The following is a 25,070-nucleotide window of genomic DNA, read 5'->3' on the forward strand; positions in this document are numbered from 1 at the left end:
GCTCTGTGGAATCAGACTCTGATCACTTCTGGTACTGATTGTACAGGCCTTCTAAAAAAAAAAATTAGCATATTGTGATAAAGTTCATTATTTTCCATAATGTAATGATAAAAATTAAGCTCATATATTTTAGATTCATTGCACACCAACTGAAACAATTATTTTATTGTTTTAATACTGATGATTTTGGCATACAGCTCATGAAAACCCAAAATTCCTATCTCAAAAAATTAGCATATTTCATCCGACCAATATGTTTTTATGAGTGTTTAAGTGTTTTATGAGTGTTTTAATACCAAAATGGTCAACTTTCAAATAATTATGTTCAGTTATGCACTAAATACTTGGTCAGGAATCCTTTTGCAGCCTTCAATGTGGCATGGAGGCTATCAGCCTGTGGCACTGCTGAGGTGTTATGGAGGCCCAGGATGCTTCGATAGCCTTAAGCTCATCCAGAGTGTTGGGTCTGGCGTCTCTCAACTTTCTCTTCACAATATCCCACAGATTCTCTATGGGGTTCAGGTCAGGAGAGTTGGCAGGCCAATTGAGCACAGTAATACCATGGTCAGTAAACCATTTACCAATGGTTTTGGAACTGTGAGCAGGTGGCAGGTTGTGCTGAAAAATGAAATCTTCATCTCCATAAAGCTTTTCAGCAGATGGAAGCATGAGGTGCTCCAAAACCTCCTGATAGCTGCTGCATTGACCCTGGCCTTAATAAAACACAGTGGACCAACACCAGCAGCTGACATGGCTCCTCAGACCATCACTGACTGTGGGGTACTTGACACTGGACTTCTGGCATTTTGGCATTTCCTTTTCCCCAGTCTTCCTCCAGACTCTGGCACCTTGATTTCCGAATGACATGCAAAATTTGCTTTCATCTGAAAAAAGTACTTTGGACCACTGAGCAACAGTCCAGTGCTGCTTCTCTGTAGCCCAGGTCAGGCGCTTCAGCCGCGCTGTTTCTGGTTCAAAAGTGGCTTGACCTTTGACCTGGGGAATGCAGCACCTGCAGCCCATTTCCTGCACACGCCTGTGCACGGTGGCTCTGGATGTTTCTACTCCAGACTCAGTCCACTGCTTCCACAGGTCCCCCAAGGTCTGGAATCGATCCTTCTCCACAATCTTCCTCAGGGTCTGGTCACCTCTTCTAGTTGTGCAGCGTTTTCTGCCACACTTTTTCCTTCCCACAGACCTCCCTTGATACAGCACTCTGGGAACAGCCTATTCGTTCAGAAATTTCTTTCTGCCTCACCCTCTTGCTTGAGGGCGTCAATGATGGCCTTCTGGACAGCAGTCAGGTCAGCAGTCTTACCCATGATTGTGGTTTTGAGTAATGAACCAGGCTGGGAGTTTTTAAAGCCTCAGGAATCTTTTGCAGGTGTTTAGAGTTACTTTGTTGATTCAGATGATTAGGTTAACTGCTCGTTCAGAGAACCTTTTCATGAGCCTGACCTGAAATATTTCAGTTAGTGTGTAATGAATCTAAAATATATGACAGTTAAATTTTTATTATTACATTATGGAAAGTAATGAACTTTATCACAATATGCAAATTTTTTGAGAAGGACCTGTAGTTTTATTGGATGTAAAAAGACAGAGTTAGGTTCCTGAGTTTTCCCTCCTTGTTTTCATCAAAGATACTTGAGGTCAATTCAATTTCAAATCAAAAAGACTTTACTCATTCCCAAGGGAAATTCAGTATTGAGGCAAGTCATATCCAACAAATCTGTACAGGCCTCTGACTGTGCTGAATTATCATGCATGTCTTCTTGCTTAATTTTGTTTACAATAATTTACAACTCTCAGTATAAAGCACACATTCATATTTTAATACAAAGTTAAATATAGTAATTTTGCTGAATTTTCTCCTCCCATCTCGGACAAAAACTAATGAATAACTGCCCTCCATCACCTGCTCCTTTAGACTGTTCACATTAATGTAATCAGATAGAAAGACAGATGGGGTCTTGACTCTTTATGGGTCTTTTAGTTGTTTGAGATTTAAAATGCCTTCATGAGCTTTTATATCATGTTGCTGCTGTTCAGGAAGGAACATTTGCTGAGGTGTTCAGGTTTAGTGACAACAGAAATCTGAGATTTGCAAACGTTTTGGATTGGCTCCTTTTTCTTTGTTTTGTTTGGGGGTTTTTTGGTTGTTGTTTTTTTTACCACAAGTGAGATGGAAGCTCTGAAATGCTTATCAGAAGTATTCATAACCCCCCATCTGTGTGCATTTTAATTAGCATTTATCTAGTTTCTGTGAATGATTCAGTTTTTTTTAATTTTTACAATATTAGGTAACGGAGAATATGTGTGTGAGGTGTGCGTTTCCCCCTCATCCTTCCTTTCCAGTGCTTTTCACTTCTTTTTTTTTGTAGCTTTTGTTCTGAGCATTTTTCTGTGACTTCCTGCTTCACTGCTGGGATTCAAATTCTGTCTGTAAATTGTATCACCAAGACGTTCCACCTGTTTAGATGCACCAATCAGGCGCTTCCTGTGTGCTTTACAGATACCTGTGCGGTCTGAAATGCCAACTTCTATTTTATTGCCATCAGTCTGCAGCAGGGTCTTGACTGCAGACGTTGTTCATAGATCAAAGTGTGTCACCTTACGTTTTTATTTCATTTTTATTAACTGTAATAGAGATGTGCCGATCAGGTTTTTTACTGCCGATACCGATCACCCATGAGGGCCGATCACCGATACCGATCACATAATTTATTTATTTTTTTTTTAATCATAAACACTACCGGTTACATTATGTGGAAAAAGGAACCATGAATTCACCTTAATTTAGACAAAACTTGTTTTTAATAACTTTTTCCAAGACGAAAACTAAACAAAACAGGAATTCTGCAAATTGTACTGCTATCAATAATACTATCTTTAGCAGACTGATAACATATGAAGGCTCTGAAGAGGTTAAATAATGCAAAGAGCCAGAATAAAACCTCTCAACATTGCCAAAAAAATTCAAGTATAAAACTTAACATTCAAAGGCAAATACAGGATCCATTACAATAAACAATCCAGAGTTACTGAATGAAAACTTCCTGATAGCATGGCGGCTAGCTGATTACTGCTAGTTCTGAGTGGCTGTTTCTGACTGAGCGGCGTAATTATGCAGAACAGGGAGGAGATTAGAGATTATCTGTCTCATGTTAGGACAGTTTTAATACGTATGTAAAATGTATTTTTTTAGGTTAGATGCTGCAGCTTTAAGCAGAGGTTCAGTGTGAGAGTCACTACCAGGTGGAGCAGAAGCGGCGCTCCGTCTGTGAAATATTACTACCTGTAGCGCGTAGCAGCGGTTCAACAGCGAGAAGAGAACCAGCGTCCTATATCGCAGCTTGAAGACTTAAATAATTTTGCGGGTTATTTGTTTAGCTTTTTGAGCGTCATGCTAATCCGGGTGAGTGTTTGTAGCTGTGCGCTGCTTTACCTGCTATCTGATCCTCCATATGTCTTTTTTACTGCAGTGAGCCTCGATGTAGCCAAACACCGTCAAGTATGGCATTGTTTTTATGCCATATTAGCTTCGTTGTGTTGATGCATTTTGATGTGCTTCAATTTTCCGCCGCAACATGCAAACTTCCCCATTCACTCAGTGCGTTATAGTTCCACATCGCTTAGGATTTGTTGCTGCGCGCTTGTGCAGAGTGCAGGAAAGAGGAGACCAGCTGCACAGGCAGGCTGCGAAATGAGATGCAGTTGATCTGTATCGGCAACAAGAGCCAATGATCGCCGATCACCGATCATGCACTTTTTCACGAAAATCGACCGATTATGATCGATGACCGATCGATTGGCACACCTCTAAAATGTAACAAATATCATGTGCATGCTGTTGCTTTAAGCATTTTCTAACCTGAGACTGGTGGAAGTTTTTAGTTTTGATGCATCTAATGAATTGCAAAATCCACCGTTGCTCAGAAAGATTAGCATCATATCTAGTCAGGTACTTCAGTTTTCTGTTAAGTGAAACATGGCTGAAACTTAAGATTATTTCAATCATAGGTTGACATGTGTCACGATGTATTTAACTATAGCAAATGTTGGTCTTAAAATTAGGAAAAAAATCTACTCCGCTAATCATTGAGCTGTCTTTGTTTGATTAGCACATAACCATGTTGCAACGTGACATCACACATGCAAAATTATGTCCTCCACTTGGAAGACCGTCTACATGTTAAGGTGGTGAAAGTCAAGCTAGTGTAACTAACCTACTTCCCTCTCCGTATCTTTTTTTTTTTACTTAAAACTTTCTCCTGACCTTGGTTTCAAGTTGTAGTTTTAACAATTAGTAGCAAAGCACTGTGCCCCTTATTCTTTTATATATCACGCATACATTTAACATTTAAAATGTTACAATAACAACTTGACAGCTGAAATTAAGGGTTATCATCGTCACCCTGCTGGAAGATGGAGGGTGAGATCTTGCGCGTGTGACATCACGCTGCAACGTATCTATAGTCAAAAAGCCATGACTTATCTTGATGTCTACTTTTTGTATGTGTGTTGATGCAGTGAACAGAGCATCTGCCAGGCACGGGCTGCTGTCATGGTGTATGACGATGCCAACAAGAAGTGGGTCCCTGCTGGAGGCTCCACCGGCTTCAGCAGAGTCCACATCTATCACCACACGGGTAACAATGCCTTCCGCGTGGTGGGACGCAAGATCCAGGATCATCAGGTAGAGTGGGGTCATGTGACCTAAACATGTCTTTTTCTTTCCTTTCTTTCTTTTTTTTTTTTGACGAAAAACATGCATGTTTTATTTTAGGTGGCTCTATGTGGGATCTGAGGAGTTAACTAAAGTGTTTAAGGACAAGTGCTTCTGCAAAACCCTCAACAAGTCTCTGTGTGTTTACAGTCAGCCTTTTGTTGCCATCTGCTTGTAGAAGTACACAGTGTTTCCTCACACTCTTCACACTGCATAGAGTGGAAACAAAGAGTTTCTGGAGGGAAGCTGACAGTGAAGTGAGACATGAGAGCAGCTGGGACAGTTCCCAAAGCAAATCCAGGTTTTTCTAAAGATGTAGACTTTAACTAGACTACTTTTGAGCTCTCATCTCGAATCCTTTCCAAGGACAGTGAGAATGCGCTAGTCTGCTCATACCTGATCCACAGACGTAATTCCCAGGATCTCCAGGATGTATGGTGTTTGACTCGAATGCTGCAAAATTCTGAAACTAATGGAAACGGACATGTGGGGTTCCCCAAGGTTCAGACCTGAGAACCCTCTTATTCAATGTCTATGAGCTCCCACTAGCCTTCTTGATTCGCTCCTAACCAGTAGATGGAAACACACCTTTTCTTTTATACAATACTTAAAATGTTTGCTTAAAATATTTGACAATTGGATGGAAACACATCTAGTTCTATGACATATTATTAGATTTATACCATGTACCATCTCAAATAAGAAAATACTGCACTGCTGAGAAAAAAGTTACATTACAACAAAAATATTTTTGTGTTGATTATGCACAGTATAAAGATACTTCTCTGCCACAGGGCTGATGAGGTTATGTTTTTGCTATTTTTCATGGATTTTCTTGATTTGTGAAAGTAAACTTTTTGGGTTACTTTTCAGAATTATTCTATCTCTTCACAAACACTCCCTTTCATGCACACACTTTTAAAGCACATCAAGGTTGCTAAGTTTTTTGTTGTTGTTGTTTTTGCTAAACTAAATTTAGGATGCAATTAAGTTTGGCTGTGTTGACCCAGGTAAATGATAATCAGTGTTACGTGGGTCTGTATTGAAATGACAATTCTTTAAATAAAGAACCTTCCTGCTGCAAGACTACCAACTGTACTGTCAAGCAGCATGCAGGCTGATTTCATTTCTTTGATAAATATCTTACCATACCGGCATGTTCATATGCTCTATTGTTTGCAATACTCCACCTCTTAAAATCTATGATTAAGCCATCATTTCAGCCAGCCTGGCCCATTGCTATTCATTTCTTCCAGCTTTACAAAGTGACTTCATTCATCAGTGTGGTGATAAAAACCTTAGCAGTAAATACCGACAGGCGTAAGCTCCTGGGAAGAACCACATATGTAGGCAGGTGATCACTTTCACGGCTCAGTGTAATAAGTGATTGTGTTCGACTGGAGGCACATACATTCCTTCACTCTGCTGCTATTGGAGTATTACACAATCATCATTTGTAATCAAAGTGCGTAACAGCACTCAACTGGAGGCCAGAGAGTAACAAGTCAGTGGTGCTGCCTGCTGGGCTCAAGAGATACTGTATGGTCATAGGACTTCATATGCATATGATATGTGTAAACGTTCAACCTGCTGCTGATTCAATGTTTTTTCTGATTTCAAATTAATTGCAATTATTTAAGAAAGTAGAAGAACAGCCTTTGATATATTTTTTCTAACATTAACCAAAAGCAGTAATTCACTTATTTGTAGTGAGAGCAGAGGTAATATCACAGCACATATACACACACAGACCTACACACAGCGTGTGTGTGTAGGTCAGAGAGCAATGACACTGTAAACTAAGGAACTTATGATGATAAATCAAATGCTTTATAATCTGTTTGTAATCTGTGCATGCGTGTGTGTGTTCCATAATATAGAGAATATATAGATCCATATCATTTTAGATGTCCAGAACTCTGCCAGCATTTGTAAGTCCAGCACAGTTTACCATCACTGACTGATCATCGATTACAGCTGATTTCTGGGAGCATCTCTCATTAATGTGTGTCAAACAGAATTTCACATTTCCTTTCTTTGGACTTGTCTAATTTTAGACCAGGGTAAGGGACAAATGTTTATCATTAAAACTTTGCAGTGCATAAAGTTAGGGCTCCAGCTAATCATTATTTTAGTAATCAATTATTCTGACGATTAACCACATAAAAAGGCACATTCTTATCACAATTTAACCACTAAAGCTTCTTTAATACTATATTAAAATTACAAAAAATGCTAATAAGTAATTTCATTATTATTAAATTAGCATATTTTAGTAGCATAGCACTTTAGTGAACACCTGATCATTTATAGCAAAGGGTGCATCTTAACCTAAATAATGCTATTGAAATCATGTGGAAAAACTCAGAACTTTCTGTTTAACACTGCAGGGATGATGTGTTTATTTTTTCCAATTAACCAAATAATAATTGAAATGGATCAATTCTGATACGGCCGAAAAACTCACCTGATCCTGACGCCTTTATTAAAAACATTTTTCTTTTTGAATTGCATGTTTCCATTAAGCAAATGAATTTTCTAAATGTATACCTGTGTGTCTATATGTGGGCCAAAATCAGACATTAATATTGTTGGATGAACACCACCATTCACATTACACTGCTGTTGCAACATCCAGTAACATTACAGCATGTTTTCCTGACCTTGATCTGCTCCAGTTTGAAACTTCCTACTTCACTCCACTGCATACAAAACCTGCTTTGGCAACTTCTTCTATTAATTATTGCTGATGATCTGAATGTTGCCTCCTCTCTCCCTGCCTAAAGGTGGTGATAAACTGTGCCATTCCCAAGGGGCTGAAATACAACCAGGCCACACAGACCTTCCACCAGTGGCGGGATGCTCGACAGGTCTACGGCCTCAACTTCGGCAGTAAGGAAGACGCCAATGTGTTTGCCAGTGCCATGATGCACGCACTGGAGGTGCTCAACTCCCAGGACACAGGTGAGCCTCAGAGCTTTGCCCTAGTGGACACGTATCTATGCAGTCAGTGTTGGCCTGCCGCTTTGGGGAATGTTTCTTCAATCTTACTGATTGCATAATGCAGCTGTTGTTCGGCAGCACTGCAAAGACAACACAATCTTACAAGTATTTAGGATTTACTTCCTCGTGCAAATATCTTAGCATACTTGAAATAAGACAACAGTAACTCACAAGTAACTTTTCAACAAAATATAAGAGCTTGTTTTAAGTTAATTCCTTATTACCAATACTTATAGGTGAAATAATCTGCCAGTGAAACTGGTACTTATCAGTTTAAATGAATTATTTACTTACAATAAGCTCCTATATCTTACTGAAAAGTTACCTTTATGTTCATTTTGTCTTGTTTCAAGTGTACCAAGATATTTACTCTATAAACAGGACAAAAAATACTTTGTAAGATGTAGTGTTTTTGCAGTGAGGTTTGCTGAAACATTTTCAGGTTGTAGTTATTTGGTTAGGATGGATGGGAAGGACAGTGGATGTCTGGCAGATGATGTTGAAGGCTAAAGAGAACAGTCATTTAAATGATTAAGAAGGATGTGGAGAACTGGAATGATGTGAGTAGAGTTGGATGAAAGCAGAGGGTCTGATGTGATTTGCGTGTATTGTGATGTGTAGTTCTCTTCAGTGCCTGCATTTATGCACATTATGCACCTTTGTGCAGCTGTGTGCAACACCAAAGATTTCCCCTCCAGGCCGGTAACATTTATTCCTTCCATTTTTAAAATGTGTCTTGCTAATGAACCTGAAACTACGGAAGAAGATTTGTGCCACTGAAAAATCAAAAGAATTCTGACTCAACAGCAGCTCAGGGAGGAGGCCAAGGAGATTGATTTTTAAAATATTTTTTTTTCATAGATCTATCTCATAACATACTGTCGCAATATAGTGACAGTTTTAACAAATACCTATAAAAACCTATTCATTATAAAAAATGATGTAATGTTGCTTTCTGTAGCTTTTTAAATCTCTTCTTCCTCTGACTTCATTTTAAACACCTTACTGATGCTGAAAACGTTATAGCTTTGAGTCTTTTGAGTCACAATGTAAACACAGCACAATGTTGTCGGAGCAAGCTGGTAGTGGTTCATTATGGCACATTCACTGCTCAAAAAAAAGATGGGACATTTTGGTTTCTGTCCCACTGGTCCTGAGTCAGGACTATTGAAGCCCATAATCGTCTGACTCTAATCAGTTGGCTATGTCTCCTGACAATAAGCACTAAAAATATTCAAAATACAAATGTTTTGAGATTTCTGCTCTTTAGTTAACTGCTCAGATTATTTACACAGTGAGAATTAATCTTTATCTGCCACCTTTTAAGCTTTAGTTACATAACTCATGTTTTTCTCCTCCTTTCCTGCTGGTAATCAAGGGAGCAGAGGTTTTCTTTAGTGTTCTCCCAGCATCCAGATGCAGCTCTGCAGGCTTTGCTTTAGGCCCTCCACCCTTACCCCACTGCCCCTCCACCATACCGTTCGCTCCTCTCCCCCTAAACCATGCCTCTCATCACATTTAATCCCCTCCACTAATTAACCTTATAGTGATGCGCCTCATTATTCTAATGGCGTAGAGGTTTGTTTGTGAGCCATGACAAAATCTAACATGACAGAAAGTATAGTAAATGATGCAGACACGCTTTCCTGCTGCTTGTGTGGTCAAGCACGTTGCATAATCAGAAACACAGCGACTTGGGATTAAATTAATGCAAGAGACAGTGACCAGGGCAGATTAATGGAGTCTAAATGAAAATGAGAAAAGCTATCAAACATGTCTGATTTTTTTAAGAATCCCAAAGCTCTAGTTCAGTGAGACTTCAGCCAACCAGTAACATATTTAATTATTTTGTTGCCTTTTTTCCCCCCTACCCACACACTAAATCAGACGTTAGTTTAATTCTTTATACCATTCCACATCTTTCAGACTTTCTGTTTGAAAACTGACTCTGCCTAATGAACAGCACAGCTGAAGACTTCAGCTTCAGGCTTCACACCTCTTATTTTCTCTCTTAATTTTCTTCTTACTTGATTCTCTTCTCCTTTCTGGTTTTGCCGGACTTCCATTTTCTGCCCTGTTTGCCTTCTCTGTCACATTTTCAGTCATTTTGTAATTCTCCCCCCTTCATCTTGCCTGTTTGCTCTCTCAGCAGGGCAGCGATCTGCATATGGAGGCCAACGGAGTGTCAGGGTCTCCCCTTTCACCCCGCTGTTTTGCTTCTGTATTTCTGTCCTGACAGCTGCTCTCTGTGGCGCCCGTCGCACTCGTCATTGGACTTGACAGTCCCCCTCCGGTTCACCCTCCATCTATCATTTCTGAAACCCTTCCAGGTTCCAATCGTTCATTTCAAACAGCTTGCGATCTTCCCTGCTGTACTTGTCGATCGTACTGATGTTTTGGCTTTAAGCATCTCAGTACGACAAATACTACATTGAATTTTTACGTTGTTACATAAAGAATGTCAGGCAGGAAATGGTCCATCTGTGTGCTTTGCTTTGTGGCTCTCTCAGCAGCATATAAACACAAAGCTGTGATTTAGCTCTGTAAACTGCTTTTATCTAAAGGGCTTCGCGGTCCTGTCAACATCAGCAGCATTAGCCAGCCAGTGTTTACCCGTTCCTGGTCTTAGTCAATAATCCGTGTAGAGATAAATCATGGTGTGTCTTCAGCTGGTGCAATCCAGCTTGTTGGAACCAAACAAGCTGGATGATGATTATAGCAATCTTTATGCCACTGACTTTTACATTTCTACTTGAATTTGGTTTACAAAAAAAGTTTTTTTCCCTTTTCTGCATTGTCATTTTACAACAAGCTTAAATGTGTGTTGTTGGGTAATATGAGATCTAGCAACACAAAGTTGTGTACAAGATGTCCATGCATCCATTAAGATGTCTTAAATTCATATATATAAAATGAATATTTAAATTGTCTTGAATTAATTTTTTATTTTTTTTTTTAAAGAAAGTTAACCTTAAACACGTTGATCATAGGTCTTATATTTTGGCCTGGCAGGACAATTTATTCTTGTACATTCTCAAATGTATTTTTATTCTGTCGGGTAGAAGCTTGAGTTGTGCACAGACATCTTCATTGCATTCTGTGACTTGAGGCGATTGAGGCTACTGGTAGCTAGCTGCTATGTGTCTGTACTAGCTATCTAGCTTTTTTTCATCTGTCATGGGTATGTTCAAAATTTTCACTGCACAAAGTTCATTTTCTCTATATCTCTCACCAACCCATACAATGTTGGGTGCATTCTGTGCAAAAAGCTTGGAAGTATGATGGGGGTCAAGCTGTGTAGAGAACTAGAGCTGAAGCTCTTTTTTGCGCCAGTAATTGTACAATATGCAAAACCTTGAGGGCTATGAGTACTTTTGAAGAAATATGTAATCTTTGTATGTAATGTGTTGCTTACATGTTGTCTTGTTGTTGTGAACCTAGTATCTTGCATCCTGTCATCTAACAGCATGGATTTATCATTACAAGCCATCTGAACATGTACACCACTGTAAGATTAGTTACATTCACTGCTTTGGTTTTGTACTTTTGGTGGCGTTTCTGGAAACAATCCTACAATTTAATATTGCATATCAAAGGTATGCACTTTTGGTCCAGTATGGTTCAAGTTTGCGTCTCCTGCTACGTTTGCTTGTCCAAATACGGTCTCTTTCAGCTCCAGAATGGTTATTGGCTGGTTGCCTAACCCAAGGCTTTAAAATTGTAGCTCAGACCCATTGCTGACGTCACAATGAATTCATCTATTCATTTTAAACAGGCTGTGGTTGTAATGCAAGATGGCCCATCAGTCATTTTGTGGTCATTGATCTGAGAAGCAGACCTTCAGTCCAATTGACTGTGGACAAGAGAACATTCCACCATATGAACTCTAGTAAAGATTTCTGCTTTAAAGCATCTTTAAACTGACCACTCCTGGAGTGGATCACAGAACCTGAACACATGTTCAAACCCTGTAATAATGTTTGCCCTTTACAGAATTCCTCCTTTCTTGCAAATAAAGTGTTCGTTGAATAAAAGGAACCACATGGTAGGCCATCTGGCAGGTAAAACTGATTTCTTACCATCATAAATATTTCTGCAGATCAGAAATTGTTACTCCCAGAGCTGCTTTGATGTCCATCTTTGAAGCTCAGATTGGCCTGGTTAGCCAACAAATCTCATCTTTATTATTCGGACTGTTAAAAAAAACCTCCAAACCTTCCAGTTGCTTGCGATTGGTCCTTGTTGAATAGCATGAGGTACCCACATAGCCAGGTGAATGAATTTTATAATCGGCATGTGCTCATGGAAGGCATGAAGGAATGTGTGAGTAGCAAAACACAGAATAGTTTCCATCTGAGAGAGGAAACTGGATACAGCTCTGTTCTTCAGACTTGGGGTGTTGTGGTTTTAAACCTGCGAGGACAATGATCACTTTGTTTGTCCATGGTACAATTTTCTCCTAAAAAGTCCAGAGTTGAGAGGATGGATGGATGGGTCACAGGTTGCCGGCGGAGCGTTTGTCTCTGTTGTGGTTTGGCTGGATAGTAACTGGCACAGTAGGAGGGGGACAATAAAACAAATGTTGGATAGCAGATGGAAAGTATTCAAACTGATTCCTCTCTCTAAGATGGATTTAAGTCTTGGAAAGATGCACAGACAGATTGAGTCTTTCTCAGCAGACTTGTAGGCAGATCCTCTGAATAACGGATCAGAACTGAACCACCCTGACCTGACCTCTGTTGAAATTGTTAGAGGAGGAATGTAAGCAGCAGCGTGACTGTCTCCTCTAACCCCGGCAGACAAATTCTCATACTTGCTGTTCTGTCTTTCTAAGTGCCAGCAAGAAATGCACAGTCTTTTAATGCAAAGTTGTTCTAAAAGTTGCCATGAAAGTCCATTAGAAGTGCCAACTTAGTATTATTTTGTAAACAGTGACACTTTAACACTAAAAGTGTCATTATTTACCAAATGACACTTCATGACAACAGTCATAGACATTCATAAAGACTTCTTTATGTTCATAACAGGTGTTAAGTCATGTTTATGACAGTGTCATGTCAGTCTTATGCACACCCCGTCAAATAAAGTGTTTCCGCAAACTCTTGGCTAAATTGACTACATTTATCCATCTCTGGCTATTGAATAGATCCAAAAGTGCTCCTGATTCATCCACTTAATCTCTATATGTCTGCTGTGTGAGACTCTGCTGTCGATGTGTTGGTTCAGAACCATAAGGATAACACTTGCTTACTCATCAGGTTAATCCGATTCTCCATTGTCAGGTCTCACTGTAGCCGGTTAATGTCTGGTTCATTTCTAGCCAAGTTGGGTTTGTCTCCATTGGCAGCGTGTTCCTCACTATGTGTGTGAACATGGTGGGGACATGGATGGACCATGAGCATTCAGGAGCTGCGTTTAGTCAACGCTTTGAAATCTTTCAACATATTTGTTGCGGGTTGCACCATCTAGGTTTGGACCTCAGACTTTGACTATAGAATTATCGATTTGCAGGTTGCCATCTTGCCAAGTACTACGGTCTCATCTTGGAATCAATAATTATCATCTGATATGAAACACTTGTATCATGATACGTTTTTCAGCCACATCGCCTGGCCCGAGGCCAAGGTGAAAACTGTCCTGTTCTGGTCTCCAGTTTTGGTTCATTTTAGTTGTGGTTAATAATAAACACCAATAGTTCAGATAAGGGGAAAGACCAGGACGTTAATTTTAATTATTTATCTTGCCAGTTTAACACTTAAGCAGAAGTACCGATTAGCCACGTCTAATTCTGTGATCTATTTTTCTAGTCCACCTCTTTCAGACTTGGCAAAAGCTTGTCTCCATAGAGACATGTGAAAAGTTGCTAACTGAGGCACATCATTTATTTTCAGTCGTCACTGCCGCTGCCAGCAGAACCCCATGTGGCTCTGTGTCTTATGAAACCTGTGAAGTAGAGGGAGGGGAGAGTCGGGGGAACCTGAGAGAGCTGGAGCCTCACAGAAACAGAGAGCGGGACACAGAAGGATACTTCTTCCTCTGTCCCATAGAAACGGCATGATCCCTGTGGTCAGGGGACATGAGGCTGCAACTACACTGTAAACACTTAGTGGCGTAACACCCCCATCTGCCCTGTACCACATTAGTCTGGTATGTGCTCGTGCTTTTGTCATGACAGCTTGTGGGCCACACTTTCATTACATGACCCTCTGGGCCCCTTGGACTTCAGTCTGTGTGCCTGCCCCAAATTTGTATTACTTCATGATCTCATTTTCTCTGGCTTCAAAACATTGGTTGGTGAAGTGAGACGCTGCACAGCTGGATCACAGCAGAGGCACTTTGCTGTTGGAGGAGAAGAAGTGAATGCACTAGTGGCAAGGAAAAGGGAGTTGTCGAGGGTTAAAGAAAAGTCAGAGGCCGGATAACCTGAAGAGAAGTTGGGTGGTTAGCAGTTCATGAAAATATTTCTTCTTTTTTGTCGTCATTAGTTTGATAAAACAGGACTATCCCTGAGGCTTCATCACATCAGTCTTGACCAAAATGCCTGCAGTAGCAAGAGTTCAGTTTTTCACCCGGGATCAACAGAAAATCAGTCGTGCTCAGATCATCCTAAGGAGTGAGTATTTACCCTATCGAGGCCCTGTGGGGTTAGTTGGTTTAGTCCAAGTTATGCTTTTGTGATCGATGAGCCCCTTAATCTGTATTTTCTAATGAAATCATACATAATGATGTATTACTAATTGGATTGTGCTAACTTTTTTTTTTTTGTTAGAAAGTGCCTGAGTTGATATGTTGAGAAGTAAACCTATGTAAATTGTCTTGAGTTAATGAGGTACTCAGAAATTAGAACTGTTATTGGAAATTGACCATTCAATGAACTGTAACCTTATAATGGAAGAAAATGAATGACAAAATGTGTTCAAACTTTAAACATTTTGTACCTTCATTCAGCTAAAAGGTAAACTTTGGTGATGACTTCCTGCTACTGGTTAGTGTTGGAGGAGTTTTGCATCCTGGTCACCAAGTAGCAACAGCATCACAGTGTCTCTCCAGACGTGAACACTGAATCAAGCTTAGTTGTAAAGACTTCATGAGAAATGCTGAGGCAAGGGAAAGAACAGCGAACTAGAACTTATTTAGCTGTTACAAAAATCACAACGTAGTAAACAAAACACTTAAGTTAAACAGCTGCGACCAAGCTGTAATTTTTAGTCATTATCTTTTGGCTGAGATTGAAAGAGCATCCACAGACACCACAGAGATGGAGTCTCCATTCGTAATTCTGGGGCTAATGGCCTGTTGCATTTGCCAGATCTCTAACATGTAATGTTCTCATACATCAGCTCATCTTTCAGATTTTCTGATGACCTCACTGATGTCATATAACTAGATGCATCTTAAATGTAACCCACTATCTTTTTAAGCTTTTAATTCGGTACTTTTAACCATCTGACATCTCTCTTAATGAAACCTTTTCTACATACAGCCTTTATTATTTAGGTAAGATTTTCTTCTCTCTCTCTCTTCAATACCTGGGTCAATTTGTTAGCGTTGTTAGCTCTCTGTTTTAATATGACTCCTTGATAGTTTGACTTATAACATTCTTCAACATTCAAATATTTAAATACCTTTTAACAAAACTGTCAGAATAATTGTTAAAGACATAAAAGGTTTTTTTCAACATTTTAGTATGGAGGAAGGAAATGTGATGTGCACAATACAGTTTTTCAAGCCATGCAGATGGACACAGGCTATAGTTAAGTTAGTTGCACATAACACAACTGCGTCCATGACTGGGCATGCAAAGTAACATGCTGCAAGTCAGCAGCAGGTATCAGTAGCTGAGTTTATCAGACTGTCCAGACACTGATCAGGACCTTTCTACTAGAAATACAAGATAACTGCTGCCTTTGCTGCTGAGTCTGAACCTATTCAAAAAGAAAATAAATATGCTGAAATGCAACATTTCTACAAAGCTACAAATGATTTAAATGGAAGCAAACTATAAATCTATCTACCCATGCTTTCTCCCAATTCTAAACATATTCTGCTTTTTTGGCAAGTTTTGCTATAATTTTCTTTCTGTTCTATTGCGTTATCCACTTTGTGTTACATGCATGTTTTAAATGTGCTACATAAATACATTTAAATAATTTTAAAAATCCCTCTAAAAGTGGAACAGTACAGGTTTAGGAGATGGAATGTCTGAGTTCCAGGTACTTTTAGCTCCTGGTTATTTACCTGTGGCCCATTCAACTCCCAGATCTGCTGCTGTTTCTTGAAAATTAGTGCTGACAAAATGAGCCTGTTCACAGCTTATTGAGTGTTCCCTGCCAGGTTTAAATGATTCTCCACTCATTTGAGCCCAGACGCAGATGAGGCAGATGTTTGCAAAGCCGCCTCCTCTCCTCATTTCCTGCCTAGTCCATCTTTGTCTCTTCCCTGTTGCCATTACTCAGCCTGTCTCAGTGAGGAATGCACACATTGAGATGTAATGGAAAGCTACGTCTGACTACAGCACTTTTTTTTTTTGTTGTTGCTGTAGGGTTTTAACTTTGACTATTTGTAGAACATTTTTCAAAGTGATTTTTCTCTTTTAATTTGCTGTTTTTATTAGATTAGTAAGTTCATTTCAGGTCATGCAACAGTACATAATTTGTGTGCTATGAATATAACCTTGAGTGCTACAAATGTTAGCTTCCTACATATTGCCAAGGCTAATAGAGTTGAATAATTTTGGATGCAATCAACTAAACAAAGGGAGATAACTTTAGTAAAAGCTTCTAAGAAGAAAATTATTTTCTTTTTCCATTTTTTTTATAAATCATTTCCTTTAAGAGTGATACTTGTGACTAAACTCAAAATACAATATCCACCCAATATTGATGCTGCAGCAGCTAAGCCAAGCCAAAGTAAATTATATAAAGAAATGTTTTCTTGACAATTGACCAAAGTGTAAGATTATATTCTGCAGATTATTAGATATATACAACCAGTTGTGGTTTTTTATAACTATTAAGTGGGATAGAGAGGTTTTTTATGTCAGGATCATTATTCATATCAGGAGCAGAGCTGAGACTCATGTGAGGGAGAGAACTAAAGTAGAATAGAATTATACTATGTTATTTAAGCAATCGTCGATCATTGAAATGATTAAACAGTTGATACTCAATATGGAATCTGAGTATCATATGGAACAGATTCCATATGATGTCACTCGGTTATATGAAGGCCTTCATCTAACACTGGCTTCAGGATCATCCATGCTTTAGCCAAATCCCCCGACATGTTACTGCAAAGGAGTCAAATGATCCATCATCCTCAGGGTGATGACGGGTTTATAAAGCTGCGGATCGGGGCAGAGGTATAGCTGTTGCTGTCCTGCAGCCACCCTGTAGATATTATCGTTTTAAACCCTAAATTAATGTTGGTGAAAGATTCACAAAAATAGACCACTGAGTTCAAGCTGAACCCTCAGCCATTTTTGTTTTCCATGACTTTATATAAGGAGCCTCTGGTAGTTATGGACATTCATTTTTATTATTGACGTTTTGATTTTTTTTTTCTCAACTTTTTGCTCTTAATGCAAAATCTGAGGTCCTGAACAAGGTTACCAAGGATAATGGGTGTGGATTAAAATGGCAGAGATTGATTAGTTCTGTTGCCAGACATCCCTTATACCTTGGCCATCTGATATAATGGTTTTTGATGGACGTTCAGGAACCATTTCCCACTGCTTTATAAAAGTCCAGCATCAGCTGAAGAAGCTGTAGAAGCATTAGCCAAGCGCCCGCTGCCAGCAGAGAGCACTCTGCCAGACACATTCTTTGAAGGCTTTGTGGTTAGTAACTTATTAAAATGAACCTCTGTAGATCAGCTGTGACATGTTCCTCTTAGCCATATGTAGCAGACCTTCTAATGTCTGGAGGTATCGAGATTCTGACGATGTGTATGATGGAAGTGAAAAATAGTAAAATGGAGTGAACTTAAATAGCACTTTTCCAATTATTTTAATCACTGAAAGCGCTTTACACTAGAGCCACGTTCACCCATTTACACTCTCAAACGCTCACACATTTATACACCGATACGCAGATCGGTAGACAACGTGGGGTTTGGTGCCTTGCCCAAGGGCACATCGACATGTGAAAGGAGATGCTGGAATCAAACCTTCTGCTTACAAGATGACTACTCTACCCACTGAGCCAGAAAAACAGCTGAATTCACTTAAAGCGTTTCTTTTCTGGACCACAGATATAAGTATACTGAATTACAAATTTACTTAATGACTGCACCAGTACAGCACACTTGCCAACAGCTTCACCATCTTGGTTAAACAGGTAAACCCAACCTTAATGTGTCCAGTCAGTGCAATTAGGAGAATAACAGCCAATGGAAAATAAATAATAAAGAAACTGACTAAAACAGCGGGTTGACTATTTTGGTCAAACATGTAAAAAATAAGCTGCAACAAACCTTCTTTCAAATGGTTCAGGAAGTCCAATTAAGAATTGTAAATGTAATGTCAAACAAATAAAGCATGCTATTACTCATGTCACAAAACATAGAATTAAACACAGGACGAAAAATGGGATTTTCGACAGTTGCTGAGTGCCATGCAAATGCAAATCAACTGTTGAGCACCGCCTTTTGACTCTTATTCATTTAGTAGCTAACCTTTTTTACCTTCTGTTCACCATAAAGAACTATGTTTGGAGAAAGAATATTAAAACAATCTATCTTATCCATTAAAATATATATTACATGTGTGTTAGGAGCACTGAAAAACTTAGTTTTGGTTGAATTGATGATATAAAAGAAGAATATGCATGATTACATACAATAGACTTTTGTGAAACGTGATCTTACTTTGACATTCCTCCTATCTGAAGATTTATCTTGTGATGGGAGGAATTGCACAACTTAATCAAAAATAATAATAAAAACCATGTTCCAGAGTGGTTCATTGTACATAAAGTATTTTTGTGAATAATATTCAAACTAATGTTAATGTTCACTGATTGCTTTAAAGACCCAGAGTCATGCTATATTGGAGTGGTAGTGGTCATTCCACATCACAATACAGGACTTAAGAAACTACAGATTTTTCAGTATTCAGTTGCTTAACTCTCAAGTTTAAATTGAAGAACAAAATGGTTGAAAGTATGTGACACTTTCTGATGGAGTATAAACCTTTGTATTCTTTTTTTAAAGTTTTGTTAGTTAAGCACTAAATATAACTCACTTGTAATGTATTTTTTTCTGTCAACTTTCATTTAACACTCCAGTCCAGTTGGTGGCAGTAATGCGCTTTCATAGTCGGTCAAGCATCTGCCATTAAACTCCAGGATGAAGATTTGCACTGGTGGTAACGAGTGCTGACTGCCTACACCCAACATGAACAAAAATACCCGTGCCGTGTGTGAAATTGTGGGAAAAGTCCTATTTCACGGAGTTACCTTTTCAGTATTGTTTTGATATTAAGCAATGATCCGGCGGAAAACAACAGATGACACCGCGGCGGTCCAACAAGACCGAACTCACGGTAAGAAAGCTTTTATAAATAGCACGTGGAGCGAGGCCAGTTGCTTTGTTTGTTTGCGGTCTGTCGTTTTCTTAATGCTGAAACAAGTGTAGGGTGAGATTTTGTATTGTAATCTCTATTACATGTGATGTTCTGAACTATTAAAAATACTCGCATCTTTGATTTTTTTCAGACCTGAAAAATGGCCAAGCCTTACCAGCCAGACCTCAGACCACGGTGCCAAGGAGTTCTTACGGAGTCCACCAGGACGAAGAGAAATTCAGTAAGTTATGATTTCACATTTAGTTAATAGTGAACACTCGCATATTTGTAAGGAAAACTGATCTTCCCGTTATTATATTTATTTTTGTTGTAACGCAGTACAGCAAGGCAGAGTGTGGAACGCAGTAAAGATCTACAAAATGGCGGACGGAGGACGGATCTGAGGACGAAGTCATGAAGCCGGTATGTATAATCACTGTGTTGATTCCCGACTGTATAATGGTTGGTTGAGAATAATTTTAATTTATTTACTTGTGTATTTTTGAGAAAGCGATATATTTGCTACAATATTTTTTAATTTTACATTTATTTCCACAGACTCCACAGAATGAGAGTCACATTTGTGTCCATCAGACTCTTCAGAAACGTTCTGATGTCCGTGATGAGGACAGAGATGCAACTGTGTGTGAGTATCTACTATTTTAGAATGTTGATGATATTTTATGCTTCAATATTGTTTATGTACATAATGTAATTATGCTATGTATTGACAATGCACAAAAATGTTTTCCAGCTGCATCCAGGACCTACTGCCAGTCATCCAGATGTAGCTAAAGAAAGAAGCAGGTAAGATTTATTACTAATCTAGAGATGTCACAATTCCTTGAATGATTAAAGTACTGTGATTTATTAAAATCCATCAAAGCAAATTATCTGCCTCAGAGTTTGTTGAACTGTTTTACTATTTATTACCAACTGCTTTTAATTCTTTTTTCTTCCAATTGTTTCCAAGTGTTTTCTCTTTTTCATTAAAGTTTTTATTTTTTGTAAGAATGTATTAATGTGTTTTTTTTGTTTGTTTGTTTTAATGTCTTATGTGTGCATACTAAGCTGGAAGTTGCCAAACAATTTCACTGTAGTTTCATAATGACTAAAAGATGCCTGTAGCTCATAATGATTGTCTGTTCTGTGTTAACAGCTGATGGAGGAAGGCAGAGAGTACTGGCAGCAGAGGAGGTGGCATTCTGGGAGGATGGCAGCTATGAGGCGGTGTCAGGATAAACCCCAAGTTCCTCCAACCAGGAGCTCAGTGACATCAGGACTACAAGACAGGAAGAGACGTCAGGTCCACGCTACAGGAGAGATGTTGGGCCTGTCCTGAACGCAGCATAATGTTTGATCATGTTTGGACAAAAAACACTGCCAGATGGTCCAGAAATGGACAAGCATTTATATCTTATTTTGTGTGCAAGCAGTAAAAAAATAAAATGAAATAAAGAAAAAAAAAAAACTTCTCTCTTTTATGTTCCTCATGTTGCATGTTGCATATAAGCAATATCAAATGAATATATTTTAATACAGCATTTATTTTTTATATAGATTTTTTAAAATACATTATTAAAAATTTTAATGATTGGGGCGGGGTTTATTTATAAAGACATAAGTGCTATCCAATGGGCACACATCAACCAACCAATCACATGTCAATGATGAACTCTGATGTCATTGTTTTTCATCCATATGCCAGGCTATTCGTATGCTAAGTAGTCATTAACGCCTCTCGCCCGCACCGACACTCCCCCTGCCCAAGGATTCCGCAATCAACAGATTTCGACTCCTATGAGTGAAAATGTAAACTGTCGATATCTGTCACTGACTAGCTGCATTTGCGTCAGAATACAGGGTCAAAAATCCCACTTTTCGTCCTGTGAAACTGAATAGATCTGCCCTTATGGATCTGGCACATTGCCATCAATACGGATCCAGAATTCTTTTCAATATTGGACCAATACAGATATTAACATTGAATCAGTGCCTCTCTGATGTGAACAGCAGGGTTGGAATTGGGCATAATTATTATAAAAGTGTTTTATCATCCTGCTTAAAGACGAGAGGGGTCTACCCAGCATCAGTAAGATATTGTTTATAAACCGGATGGTGAGTGTATATTTAAAGTGACATTTTGCTTCCACAGACACACTCAGAATCATGTGATTTTTAACCTGACAACAGACCTTACAGGATGACATCATGAGCTATATAACGCTCATGTCTGTAAAGCATACGTCCCTGGAATCCTGCTACCTCAGCTTATAGCAGCCTGCTGAAATCAACCTCTGTCACCACGTCAGGCTGACAGCTGGAATCTCCTGGAGATGTTTCTAGTGGAGTCTGTCTGCAGTTACCATTCAGGTCTGTGTGTGCCGACTTACTGGCTGCACTCCCTGGTGGAATCATGCATGCTAAAAGTGGAGATTCCTGTGACGCTGTATCTCTGTGGATAAAATGTGCTCTAAAAGTCTATCTGGACTTCATATATTATTTATATTTACCATGTCTGATGCCTAAAAGTTTGACTGATATGGCCATGGAGGAAGGAACAGAATAAATGCTCATTTAATGATAAAATAAGAAATGCAGTTTTTCACTTCTAAGATTCTTTGAATGAGAATCTTGACTAAACTAACTAATATTCCACCAAATCTTAAAATCTTTTAGATACAGTAACTTACATAAGCATTCATACAGCTGGAATGTGTTTTCATTATTATTATTATTATTACTATTATTTTAAAATTTTATTGCATCACTACTGTTTGGTTGGGATTTTATGTGACAGACCAACAGAAAGCAGTACAGAATTGTAAAATTGAAGAAAAATATAACATTTTTATACTAGACACACCGATCCAATATTAATATCAGTCCAAATATTGACGAAAATTCTAGATCGATTGTCAATGACCATGCTCTGAACGACGTCATGTTTTATTATTTAGTTTACATTATATTTAGAATTTCTTATTGCACTTTCCGAACCATTTGAAAGAAGGTTTGACCTACGTAGTCAACCTATTGTTTTTGTTAGTTTCATTTTCTTTATTTTTTATTTTCCATTGTCTGTTCTACTTGTACTGACTGAATAAATTACAGCTGTTGTTACATATTGACCAAGATTCTGAAGCTGTTGGTGGAATTAAGTGTGCAGAGTTATCAAATATCTCTATAATCCAATAAATTTGTAACTTAATACTTTTATGTCTGTTTAAAAAAAGAAACATTTTTAAGCACAGACATTTTCTGCATCATATCTGTCACGGCCGATATTAAATCTCAGATTTCTGTACTGGTATTGGAAGAGAAAAAAGTGGATCAGTGCATCCCTATTTTAAGCTAATTAAGCTGTACTCATTTTAGGTTTGTTTTGTATAGAAAAGCATTTTTCAGTTCATAGTTGTCAAAAGGAGAGCTTCACTACACACACATTCAGTATCTCCATGCACAACATTAAAAGGACCCAACAAACATGTGGAAGAACGTTCTCTTGTCACGAGACCCACATTTAACATACATCTAGAGCTACAATTGAATGTTTTCGATCAAAGCCCATTGATACTTCAGAATGATCAAATTGAAAATATGCTGAGATTGGAAAGTTAATGTTCAGCATGTTCAGCTGACAGAGCTTTGTCTGATGATAGACACCTGAAAACACTTGGATTCCACAGTGAAATTCATTATTGACAAGTTGGAAATCTTCAAGACATCTGGTAATCCAAGACTCTTAACTAGTTCCTCAAGTCTAGAGGAAATAAAACCCAAATCACATTTATAATACATTTAGTTTCCATCCATCCATCCATCCATCCATTTTCTTCTGCTTATCCGGGGTCGGGTCGCGGGGGCAGCAGCTTCATAAGGGAGGCCCAGACTTCCCTCTCCCCAGCCACTTCTTCCAGCTCCTCCGGGGGAATCCCAAGGCGTTCCCAGGCCAGCCGAGAGACGTAATCCCTCCAGCGTGTCCTGGGTTTCCCCGAGGCCTCCTCCCGGTGGGACGTGCCCGGAACACCTCACCAGGGAGGCGTCCAGGAGGCATCCTTACCAGATGCCCGAGCCACCTCAACTGGCTCCTCTCGACGTGGAGGAGCAGCGGCTCTACTCTGAGTCCCTCCCGGATTACCGAGCTTCTCACCCCATCTCTAGCCCAGCCACCCCTTCTTCCCTCATTCGTGAACAAGATCCCCAGATACTTAAACTCCTCCACTTGAGGTAGGACGACCCCCCTGACCCGGAGAAGGCACTCTACCCTTTTCCGGTTCAAGACCATGGCCTCGGATTTGGAGGCACTGAGCCTCATCCCGGCCGCTTCACACTCTGCTGCGAACCGCTCCAGTGAGAGCTGCAGATCATGTTCCGATGAAGCCAACAGGACCACATCATCCGCAAAAAGCAGAGATGTGATCCTAATCCTAGATTTAGTTTTTCTGTCTAAAATAGTCGTTAGTTGTTAATCTAAACGGAACTTCAGCCTAACTTTTGCGTTAAGTAAAAATCCAATCACAGTAAAGATATAATGGAGGATGTGAATGAAGCCGAGGGTAGCAGCATGCTCCTCTCTGTGTATGAATAATAAATTGGATTCAGGAAGCATAAATGGGCCAAACAAGCACTGCTGTAAGGCATCCTGCCACTTACTGTAAATGGCTCCTTCTGATGTTATTTTAGTCAATCTAAGCTCTTTTTTTTTAAAATTCCATCAGTTGGCTTCTCTTCTGTCTTCCCCTCTCATCCTCCTTTTATGCCCGTCTCTCTTTCACTCTCCCTTTCTTTCCTGTTCTGTTTTCTATGTTCCCTCCCACTCTTCATCCCTCCCTCTCCTCTTCCTTTGTTTCCATCAGTCATATTCTCTGGGAGAACTAGCACAGAGCGAGCCACGCCCGGCAGCTCAGCATCATCTCTGAAGGTGTGCCGGCAGAATATCAAAGCATCAGATTTACACAGGATGATGAGATTTTTCAGCTGCTCCAGCAGAATGCTGACCAAGATTTAGTAAAAAGCCAGGTTTTTTGTTTTTTTTTTACTTTTGGAACTGTAAACCATCCCTGCTGTTGTCCCCAAGCTGCAAATGAACTGCATTCAGGAAGCTTAAGGAGCCACCTCTGGATAGCGTGAGCCATGGTTCTGTATGTGACATCCCAGGATCACCCGAGGGCAGCCGGCGGCGGAGCCGCGGTGGCTCTCAGGCCTGGAAACGGATCCGACGGGGCCTCACTTGGATTGTGGCGCTATGTCTGCTGCCAGAGAAGGCCCTCACTCACACTGGCTCCATGTAGGTCCAAAGGGAAGGGGAACGTTGTTCATCCATGGGAAGTTAAGTTGAGGCTGCAACTCTTATGATTGGCTATGCATTCTTACCGTATCGACTTTTTGTCATGTGTCTGTCAAAGAAAACTTATTGGTATTGTTTTATCACCGTGAACTATGTTTTATAGATATATCTGAATATCTGGCAGAATCTTTTCAGATCTTTATTTTCATTTTCTTGCGTTTGTGTTGGTCTTTTTTGAAAATAAGCCAAGCTTAAGTTCCACTGTTCTGAGTAAATGCATCTCTTCAGATCCAAGGGAATTTTTGTTTCATCAAAATGGTATAACACAAAAAAAATTATCAAAAACATTTGGAAGAGGTAGGCCTTGACCTTATCAGTTAAATATTCAATATTGAATATAGGGCTGTAGTGATGCAATAATCTCATGATACGATACACAATATTCTGCTCACGATACAATATATATTGCGATATTCAGCAAACGA

General features: G+C 39.3%; 1 protein-coding gene and 1 long non-coding RNA gene across 12 annotated transcripts in view; both read left to right on the forward strand.

The window, feature by feature from the left end:
• enah (ENAH actin regulator) overlaps positions 1 to 25,070 on the forward strand; it is a 138,688-nt gene that overhangs the window by 63,612 nt on the left and 50,006 nt on the right. For 9 of the 11 annotated variants that reach the window (XM_081602082.1, XM_081602081.1, XM_081602078.1 and 6 more), the window contains exons 2-3: positions 4,534 to 4,699; positions 7,516 to 7,693. In XM_081602082.1, the coding sequence (XP_081458208.1) occupies positions 4,534 to 4,699; positions 7,516 to 7,693 (344 nt within the window). Of the gene's footprint in view, positions 1 to 4,533; positions 4,700 to 7,515; positions 7,694 to 10,738; positions 14,346 to 24,154; positions 24,586 to 25,070 lie in introns of those variants that run through there. The other 2 variants (XM_081602083.1, XM_081602084.1) reach the window with 2 other exon arrangements.
• LOC108165773 (uncharacterized) lies at positions 14,352 to 19,654 on the forward strand. Its single transcript, XR_001776106.2, has 3 exons — positions 14,352 to 19,274; positions 19,447 to 19,536; positions 19,635 to 19,654. It is a non-coding gene; the product is annotated as an uncharacterized LOC108165773 (long non-coding RNA).

Source organism: Poecilia reticulata, chromosome 21, assembly GCF_904066995.2.
Source record: "Poecilia reticulata chromosome 21, P_reticulata-male-v2, whole genome shotgun sequence".
Lineage (NCBI taxonomy): Eukaryota > Metazoa > Chordata > Actinopteri > Cyprinodontiformes > Poeciliidae > Poecilia > Poecilia reticulata.